Source organism: Vigna umbellata, chromosome 5 (assembly GCF_029865625.1).
Source record: "Vigna umbellata cultivar VRB3 chromosome 5, Vumbellata_1.0, whole genome shotgun sequence".
Classification (NCBI taxonomy): domain Eukaryota; kingdom Viridiplantae; phylum Streptophyta; class Magnoliopsida; order Fabales; family Fabaceae; genus Vigna; species Vigna umbellata.
Genome location: NC_142169.1, coordinates 38,781,929 through 38,792,669, shown reverse-complemented (window position 1 = coordinate 38,792,669; position 10,741 = coordinate 38,781,929). Strand labels below are relative to the sequence as shown.

General features: G+C 36.4%; 1 protein-coding gene across 1 annotated transcript; it reads left to right on the top strand.

Annotated features, from left to right (window-relative positions):
• The first annotated feature begins 4,971 nt into the window (after nucleotides 1–4,971).
• Nucleotides 4,972–6,699, top strand: LOC148198313 (uncharacterized). Its single transcript, XM_088115754.1, has 6 exons — nucleotides 4,972–5,080; nucleotides 5,205–5,392; nucleotides 5,470–5,693; nucleotides 5,783–6,040; nucleotides 6,126–6,224; nucleotides 6,315–6,699. The coding sequence occupies exons 1-6, from the start codon at nucleotides 4,972–4,974 to the stop codon at nucleotides 6,697–6,699; spliced, it is 1,263 nt and encodes a 420-aa protein (XP_087971880.1).
• The last annotated feature ends 4,042 nt before the right edge of the window (nucleotides 6,700–10,741 follow it).

Genomic DNA, 10,741 nt, shown 5'->3' with positions numbered 1-10,741 from the left:
AACATATTTAGCTTGGGAAAGAAAAATTGATAAAATACATCTTTTTCTTGCTAGAGATAGTGAATCCTTTACTCTTAACATATATCTTTCTAGATTAGAAGAACATGCAAGTGAGTGGTGGAATCATAGGCAATATAGTGTCAAGAAAGGTAGAAAATCCTCCATTCATGATTGGTATGAGCTAAGAGCTTGCATGAGAAGAAACTTTGTTCCTCCTTCAGCCAAGAGAGACCTAGAATTAATGGGACACCTCATTCAAGAGGGAAAAACATTTATGAAAGGTCTAGATGGTTTCTCTAGAAGGGAAATTGAATTTAAAGAAAAACTTGAGAAAATCTTGGATAAGAGAAGAAAGAGAGAGACTAGAAGGAGAGAAGAGGAATTGAGAGAAAAGATAGAAGAAGAAAAGAGAAAGAGAGAAAAAGAGAAGAGAACAGAAGATGAGAGAAGAGAAAAAGAAAAGAGAGAAAATGAGCATTTGCTACTGATGGCAAATTCTACTCCTACAATTCAAAGGGAACCAAAAAGGGAAGGTTTCCAATCCTTTAATTCTTCTTCAATTATCTTTAAGTCTTTGCATGATAACTTCTCTTTTAAACCAATTGCCACACCAATTATCATTATACTACCCTCTTCAAAATATGGCAATTTAAATCTTGAGTTATTGTTACCCTTAGGGATACAAGAAACTCAAGATAAAAGAAAAGTGACTTGTGAATTAGGACTTTCAGATTTCTTTAAAACTATAAAACAAAGTCTTTATTGTAAAGCTACTTCCATGAAAAAATTCTTTCTTGAATTGATACTAATTAGAGATATGTTTGATGCTTATTGTAGATATATTTTTGATCCAGGAGGAAAGTAACAAACCAAAGTTGTGCTTCTTTATATCTTTCCGATTTGAGGACAAATCGTTTTTCAAGAGGGAGGGTATGATGGAAACCCATTTAGGGCATTCCATTCAAAGGAGTATCAACTTAAGCTAAGGCTAAGAAAGGGAAGTGAAGAAGGATTGTTAAAGACTCTTTCTTAATTTTCTTTCTCTAAGTCTTAGTAGGATTCTCTTTAATATGTTTATATGTGTTTTGTAGGGTCTAATAAAGCTAGGAGATCATGAATCAACTAGCCAAGAAGCTTGACAAATCAAGAAGCAAGGAAACATCAAGAATGGAGAATCAAGATTAAATCTTCACTTGGATGCATTATACAATTGTCTAGCAAGCTATTCTAGGAAGCCCAATGTGAGCCATATTCTAGCAGCTTTGTTGAAGAAGAAAGAAGTCTAGCGCCAGTGGAATGGAGTTGTGCTCAGTGGCTGAAACTGCACCAAACTTGTTTTCCACGTGCTGTTAGCTTGTTGCCCACGTAGCCATTCACGTTTCTTCACCAAGTTGATTGCTTATTGTCCACGTGGAGCTTCACGTTTATTCACCCTTACACAGCTAGCACTTGCTTCCTTGCATCATAGCTAACGTAGCTAAGTGTAGGCGTGAACCAGGAGCTTTGTTTCTCCTTTAAATACCTTGCTCCACTGCTTGTAACCCACCTTTGATTAAATGAAGAATTGTTTTCTGTTGATGTTGTCCAGAACTTTCTTCTTATTGAAGGTCACCGAGAGAGAGCTTGAGAGTTTCCTCTAGCCTCTCTCCCTAGCTAGGCTCCATTACTAGCATATCTCCACCCATCCGCATCACATTTTAGCACCCAAATCTCTGCCTTCATTCCATTTTCTCCATCACAGCTTCATCAGTTTCTCATCACCAAATCATCCATTCTTCCTCTGGTCATCATCATCATAAGTCATCTCTTTCCGCTGCAACAAAATGATGCTCATCCTCCTTTCCAGTTCAGATTCCAGAAGTTCCTAGGAGAAGTTCCGTTGATTCCATCTTGCACCAGAATCAGCTGGATCCCTCTTCCATCAACGAGCCTCTACAACCTTCATCATCAGATCGGGCAAGCAACCCCCAAGTCGCTGCGAGTTCGTAACGCGAGCATCCTCCTACGCGAGCCATCCTTTCAACTATAATTAATTTAGAATTTACTTTGATTAATTAGCTTTTAATTTGGTTAAGAGATTTAAGAATAGACTTGATTAAGTATAATAGAATTTGATTGAGAATGTACTTTGGTTGAATTCATTGTGAATAATCTAGAAAAATCTTGCATTTGATTGAGAATCTACTTTGGTTAACTGCACGATCGCCCTCAAATTAATTAAGAATGTACTTTAATTAATTTGAAACTTGAACAATAATGAATTGAACAATGATATATGGATAATCAATGATGAATCTATCTCGAAAAAGCAGTAAAATTAGCTTATTTCATTATATTTATTTCTAAGTTTCCTAATTGTTCTTCACTTAAACTCGAATATTCTTTAAACATTAATTCCATTAGCATAGTTTCTCACTTTTATTCTTAATTATTGCATAGTATTAATTTGATAGCTTTAACGACAGCGTATCACTTGTCATCTAATAAATTTTCTTAATTGTTTTAGAGATATTTTATTATTACGATTAATTTTTTAGATACATTAATACCATATATTTATATGTTGAGACAATATATTTTAGGTTTAAACTCTCATTTGGTCCTCGTATTTGTGTGCCAATCTCAAGTGGATCATCGTTTTTTTTGTCTCAATCGGGTCCATAAACTTGTTAAAATGAGTCAATTAAGCCCTCTCCGTTAATTTATCAATAACGTCGTTTGCCTGTGATTACGTGGTGCATAGATAATTAGCTCAGTTTAAATGATTTAAATACGTGGATATTAGTTTTATGAAAAAACCTATATATGTGGCAGGGAATGAGGGAATGAGGGAATTAGTGATTTTTATTGGGTTTTTTTAAGTAAAACAGAAAAACTTAAAAGGGAATTAGGGATTTCATCAGTTAGGGATTTTGCTGTGGTGAGTGAGTGTGAGAATTAGGGTTGGGAAGAATTTGCGAAGACGAAGAGAATCACGTGGTGATGGACGAACGAAATTGAAAGTGGAGGGCAGTTATGGTTAGTTTCGTATCTTTTCGCCTTTTCGCCTTTCCGAATATGTAGTTATTTTGCTTTGTTTATGCGTTGTTGTGGTCCCGATTTTGTTGCGTTGTGGTCCCGATTTTGTTATCTTTTTGCGTTTAGGTTATAATTTGTTTGGTATTGTTATTCTGTGATGGGTCCCGAGGGTGGTGAGGTTATTGTATGTGGAAATGTGTACACTATTGTGGTCCTAAAATTGCCTTTATGAATTGTTTAGCAATAGTGGTCACCTTTTCTGTTTGAGTGTTTCCTTAGTGGGGATGTTAGTTTGTTCCCCTGTCTCGTTGATGTCTGACTATTTTCTTAGTTAGTAAAGAGTGAGAAATCATAATATTCCCTCCCCCCAATGTACAGGTGTTAAAAGCTTGTGATTCAAACATAATATTGCATGGTTGAACGTATTAAAGTTGTGGTCCATCATTGTGGGCATTTTGTTAGTGATGACAATGGAAATTTAAAATTTGATGGCGAGATAGCATAATGGTCTTGTGATCAAGACCTGTGGTGTTATTTTGGAATACTAGCTTCAGTGAAAGACTTAGGTTATATAGACATAAAAGAACTTTGGTACAGTTCAGGAGGTCAGTTAGTGATGCCATATAGGTTAGAATTATTGACTGATGATAGGGGTGCTATGAATATGCTGAATATAGCAAGGTTAAATGATGAAGTTCATTTGTACGTGGTTCATAATACCATGGAACCATAACTAATAGAAATGATTAAATGGGTTGTGGTGATGTTAATGATGAAGGTGATGTTGCAAGACAAGTGGAGGGTGAGGTTTAGGGTGAGGTGGACGGTGAGGATGAGGGTCAGGTTCAGGGTGAGGTTCAGGGTCATGTTGAGGGTGAGGATGAGGGTCAGGTTGAAGTTGGAACAGAAATGGAGGAGGGTCACTGCGAGGGTGAGGTTGAGGGTGAGGGTCAGGATGAAGTTGGAACAAAAATGGAGGAGGGTCACTGTGCAGGTGAGGTTGAGGTTCAGGCTGAAGTTGGAACAGAAATAAAGGAGGGTCACTGTGAGGGTGAGGTTGAGGGTGAGGCTGAGGCTGAGGTTGAGGCTAAAGTTGGAACATAAATGAAGCAGGGTGAGAGTGAAGTTCCTAAACAAATTGAACATGTGGAGGATGGTGAAGTACATGATGCAGAGGAGGTTGAGGTACATGATGTAAATGAGGATGAGAATGAGGATGAGGCTGGAGATGATGGTCAGCATGAAAAGGGTGGAGATGATGGTCACGATGAAGATGTAGATGAGTCTGTGAGTGATGAAGATGTAGATGAGTCTGTGAGTGAAGAAAGTTTAGTTGATGTCACCATTGAGTGTGACATTAGTAGTTGGAAAGGAAATGTTAGGGAAGAATAACCTTGCACTCCAATAGGTGAGTCATCGAGGACAAGTGATAATGATTCCATGCATGATGTATGTAGCTTGTTTGACATTGAGTGGGTGTCAACTGAGTTGGATAGTGGTCCAGATAGTGAGGAGGAGGAGGATTCCATTCGGAGAACTTTTTTTCCCACATTTAGCATGCCTAAAAGTTTGAGGGATTATAAATGGGAAGTAGGAACCTATTTCACTGAGAAAAAAGAATTTACAGAGGCCATTAGGACTTATGCACTAAGTAATGGAAGAAATTTGAAATTCATGAAGAAGGACAAGAATAGGGTTCCTATAAAATGTTTGGGCGGCCAGGGGAAATGCAAATGGTATGCTTATTGTGCCTAAAGGTCTGCTACCAAGTCATGGCAGCTAAGAAAAGTGATTAATGATCACAACTGTAGTACAGATTTCAATGTGAAGTTGATGACTTCTAGGTGGTTGAGTCAAAGGATGGAAAAATTTGTCAAAGAGAATCCTAATATGAAGGCCATGGACATTAGGGACAAAGTAAGTAGGAAATGAAATGTAGGAATCTCTAGAAATATGGCTTTTAGGGCAAGAGCCATGGCAAAAGATAATATTGAGGGGTCATTCAAGGAACAATATAGAAGAATCTATGATTATGGTCATGAACTTCTCAGAGCAAATCCAGGTTCAACAATGAAACTAAAGGTTGAAAATTCTATTCAATAGAATTTATGTGTGCTTGAAAGCATGCAAAGATAGCTTCATTAGTTGTAGACCCATCATTGGATTGGCTGGATGCTTTTTGAAAGGCAAGTATGGAGGGGAGTTACTAACAGCAGTTGGAAGAGATGGAAATGAACAAATTCTGCCCATTGCATATGCTATTGTTGAGGTAGAAAACAAAGACTCGTGGACTTGGTTCTTGGAGCTTTTCACTGCAGACCTTGGTGGGGAAGCTGTTTGTGGAGCATGTACATTTACTTCAGACCAACAAAAGGTCACTCACTCATAACAAATGTCAATTACAACCTACTTCAGAAATAACTCAGCTAACTTGAGTATTTGAAATTGTAGGGACTTTTGCCAGCAATTCAAGATCTTCTACCTAGGGTAGACCAAAGATTTTGTGTTAGACATTTGTATTCCAACTTCAGAAAGAAATATCTTGGAAAAGACCTTAAACGTCTAATGTGGAGGGCAGCAACAGCCACATATCCACAACTATGGGAGGCTGAAATGAGGAAAATTAAAGAGATAAATGTAGAGGCATTTAAATACTTGATTGCAATCCCACCTAGGTATGTATTCACTTTTCTCCAAACCTTATTGTGCTTTTACTCTTATATTTGCTTTGACAGTTATATTTACTAACATTTAAATCTCCTAGGTTTTGGTCAAGATCTAGATTCACTCCTAGATCACAATCTGACACTCTTGTCAACAACATGTGTGAGGGCTTCAACAGTGTGCTAGTTTGTTGTAGGTGTAAGTCACTTATCACTATGTTAGAAGACATTAGGGTTTACATCATGAAGAGATGGGCTACGAACAGGATAAAAATGACATCATATCAAGGTTTTGTGTGCCCTAAGGTTCTCAATAGATTTGGAAAGCAGTCATGGTTAACCAGATATTGGTTACCAAGGTAACTTCACACCTACAATTAATTTGTGTTCATCATTAAGAATATTTTTTTGCTAACTGTGTTGTCATTTTTGTACTCATGACAGATGGTCATCACATCAATTATTAGAAGTGTTACATATTTCACAATTTGGGGAGCAATTTGTTGTGAATCTTGAAAACAAGGAGTGCAATTGTAGAAAGTGGTTAATTATTGGCATTCCTTGCACTCACGCCATAACCGCATTGAAATTCTTGAATTTAAATGCAGAAGACTACATTGGCCATTAGTTTAGGAAGTCTACTTATGAAGAGACCTACAACACTATCATTTATCCTATTAATGGTCAACTTGTCTGGGACATAACTTCATATCCAGATGTATTACCCCCAAAGAAGAGGACAATGCCAGGAAGACCCAAGAAAAAACAAAGACTAGAGGCTTGGGAGTTGAAGAAGAATGACATTGAATTAAGAAAGGGTAGGAACAAAAAAACTTGTGATGTCTGCAAAGAACTTGGACACAACAAAAAATCATGTCCACAACGACCTACAACACCAGATGTGCCTCCACCAGATGTGCATGCTGACCAACCTACTCAACAAACACAACTCATAATACCTCCACCAACAGATGTGTCTATTTCTCAAGAGTCTGCTGAGTCTCCTTGTGATGAATGAAGTCATATTTAATTTCATTCTGAACACAATCTTTTAATCTGTACTGATGAAGGAACAATGTAATATCACTTTTGTTTTGGCGTAACGTGTATCACTCAAGACATATTTAGTGATGAAGTTATATCAGTTTTTTTTTTGTCTAAGTGTACTTGATGAAGACATATTTGCTGTAATTTGTACTGATGAAGTAATATCAAGTTTCTTTTCTTATGTTATTCATTGAGTAATATTGATGAAGTAATATCAGGTTTCCTTTGTTATCTTACGCAAAATAGGGTTTCTTTTGTTATCTTATGCAAAATATCAGGTTTCTTTTGTTATCTTATGCACTGAGTAAGTCAAAGTTGCTATCAGGTTTTTTTGTTAAATGATAATGAAATCCAATGTTTATTCATGTGGTCATGATATGTTTATGATGTTTATTGACCATTGCTTTATGATGTTACGTTTGCACTTCCTTTAACAAGAGCAACCCATATGAAATTTCATAAATCAAATAAGACAGTATTCAACATCATTAGAAGTCACCTTTATAATTAAAATAGACAACATCAATCCAAAGATCATTCCAGAGATCAAATTACATTGATTTCCAGAGATCAAATTACTTTTATATCAACCTACTTTCATCGTACTTTCATCAACCTAGCATCAACCTAGTTTCATCAACATTGATATCACAATTACATTACAAACACATGTAACAAACACCATCCCCATTAAAACCTTCATCATTTTCTCCAAAATAACTACACTTTTCTCCAAACAACCTATTTTCAGCTTTTCAACATCTCTTTCTTCCATCTTCATCACACTTTGTTCCATCTTCATCAAACTTCTACCCACTTCTTCATTTCTTACACTTGCACTATGTAAGACCCATATAAATAAAATGATTTCTTACCTTCAGTATTTTATTTTGTGGTATTATATAATAAATTGTGATGAAAAAACAATGTTGTGAAATATTTAAGGAAGGGAAGAAAATTAAATTAATATTGGTTTCATAGTAAATTTCGAAAAAGTTGAAAGAGTATTTAAGTATAATTGTTTGCGCTATTATATCAGCGAATGGAGCTTGGTCTAGTGGTTGATGTGAGTGTGCATGAGAGGGTGTGCGTGATTGGTTTAAGTTCAAACCCTCCTAAGACCAAAAAGGCTCTTAGCTCTTTTTAATTTCCACCTTGGCATGTGGGTCCCACGTTGAGGTGAGAGAGAGGAAAATAAATGTGGTTGGCCATGAAGAGTTGGTGTGCAACGTCAATGGCTTTCCAAAGCCTTATTTCACTTTGCTTTTCATGCATAAATGATGAAAGAGAAGGGGGATTTTTGATGTTCAGGGAGGCACTTAGGTTAATGCTTCCATTATTTGATTCCAAGAGGAAACTTTTATTCCCATTACTCCCTCATTTATCTGAGTGCTTGGACCATTTTCCTTTTTTTTGTTTTCCACTTTGCTTGGGTGGGAACATATTGTGTTCCACTTGCTTGGGTGGGTACATGTTTTCTAGACTTAAGAGACTTGAAAGTGACCGTGAGGGGAGGTTAATGCTTGGAGAGTGGAAAAGAGATTTTGGAGAGCAACCAAGTTGGGAGAGAAAGGAAGATCCACCCTAGCCTTGGAGTTTTTGGACATCACTTGTAGGAGACCAAGAGGAGTGGAAGCTTGTTGTCTAGTGAGGAAAGGAAACCTAAGAGCCTTTGGAAGTTAGCTTGGAATTGAGGTAAGGGGTTTAACTTGGGATATAACATAGTGTATGATGGGTAGAAGGTAACAATATAATGTTGTTGCATGCTTTCTTGCTTGTGTGTTGGGATTAAAGTTAACATGTTAAGGCATGTACTTTTCTTTTTGGTTGTAAGTTTTATGAGTTTTTGGGTATAACACGCAGAATCTAAAAATGAACTTTTGTGATTTTTTCCAGATTTATTTAAGACCCTTCCCGAAGTCCAAAATAGTCGTATGAGTAGTCAAATTAAATATATTTGAGTATAATTTCCAAAAAATCAAGAATCAACTCAATTGGAGTTCGGTAGAGAGAGTAACGAGCAAAATAGTCATCAAAGGTCAAAGCTGAGCATACCAGAGCGTGATTAAATTTTCAGTTTTATTAATTTTACTGCAGCTAGCCCTGTAGTCCAAAAATTTCGAATTTGTGTCCAAAGAAAGATATTTGAGTCTATTTTCCAACAAAGCAATAATCAACTCAATTGGAGTTCGGTAAAGAGAGTAATGAGTAAAATGGTCATCAAAGGTCAAAGCTGAGCATACTAGAGCGTGATTAAATTTTCAATTTTATTAATTTTACTGCAGCTAGCCCTGTAGTCCAAAAATTTCGAGTTTTGTGTCCAAAGAAATATATTTGAGTCTAGTTTCCAACAAAGCAATAATCAACTCAATTGGAGTTCGGTAGAGAGAGTAATGAGTAAAATGGTAATCAAAGGTCAAAGTTGAGCATACGAGAGCGTGATTAAATTTTCAATTTTATTAATTTTACTGCAACTAGCCCTGCTATCCAAAAAATTACGAAGAAAGATGTGTGAGTCTAGTTTCCAGCAGAGCAATAATAAATGCAATTGGAGTTTGGTAGAGAGATTAATGAATAAAACAATCAACAAAGGTCAAAGTTGAGAATACTAGAGCAAGATTAAATTTCCGATTTTAATAGTTTTACTGCAGCTAGCCCTGTGTCTTAAAATTTCAAGTTTGGTGTCCAAAGAAATATTTTTGAGTCTAGTTTCCAATAAAAAAAGAAATCAACTCATTTGGAGTTATGTACAAAGATTTATGAGTAAAATAACAAGCAAAGGTCAGTGTGGACAACATTCAATTTTACTCGTTGGGAGCACTTATCTACACTCTTTAACCAAGAGTGTGGGTAAGAGAGTATTGAGAATTCTCTTGCATGAGTGAAAGAGGAAAGAATGAGTTATGAGAATGAGAGGAGTGAAAGAGATGTTTGGTGAGTTGGAAGTGAAAGAAAAATATAATTTAGTGGCCTTGGGGCCCACTTGAAAATGTAGATATAGAAGGGAGTGTGTTTAGAGAAAAAAAAAAGGGGGGGTGTATTAGAATTATGTTGTTTTTATGTTGGGTATTAATTAAAAAGTGGGGGTGCACTAGAAATGTTGTTCTAGTTGATGGAAGTGTGAAATTAGTAATTTCAGAGGGGTGCGACAGTAATATAAATAATTAAATTAAGTTATTTAATTATTTGTTAGTCAATGAATTTAGTTGACTTTATATATGATGGTGATGGTTGTGATGGTAAAATTGTGAGAGCAAGCGTTTTGTCATTTCCTTAGAATTTTTGTCGAATCGATGGTGTTCGTATTGCGATACGATAGTGTGCTGAGTCTCTGCGGAGACTGAGGTTCAAGTGTCACCCTTTCCTCGTGCGCGGGGACTAGAGAAGGTTGGATGTCTCGCCTAATGACTTCAGCTCATGTGAGTATAGTGCTCGGCGGGAGCGCCTAACCGAAGTTTTTACTCGTAATTCCTTGAGGAGTCGGGGAGATAAGTCTGAAGTTGCGATGGAAGACAACTCGAATCGCCCTGTTTTACGAAACAGGTTTGGTACAACAAAATTCAAGGAAACAATAGAAGCTTGTGTAAATGATTTGAGTTGTGAGTTTAATACTGTGACGTATGGTAATGTTGTGACTTTGATAGTCTGGGTGGTGATGATCTAAGTTATGAATGGAATATTGTGTTGTATTGTAAGGTTGTGACTAGGATAATCTAAGTTATGATATTTTGATATTGAAATTATATGCTATGTTCGATTCTTAGTTACTCACCCTTTCCTTTTGTGGTTGTGATTCCACCTACGATGATCGTACTTGTACGGGAGTAGATGGCATTGCATATGAGGTAGAGATGGAGTAGCCGATGAGAGTTATGGGAATAACTATGGGGGATTTATCATGTTTTAAAGTAATTTTATGTTTTTGAATAACGAATTTGATATTTGTAAGGTTTTAACCTTATGTTGTAAGACACCTAGACTTTTGATGTTTAGTTCCGCGATGTTAACTTAAA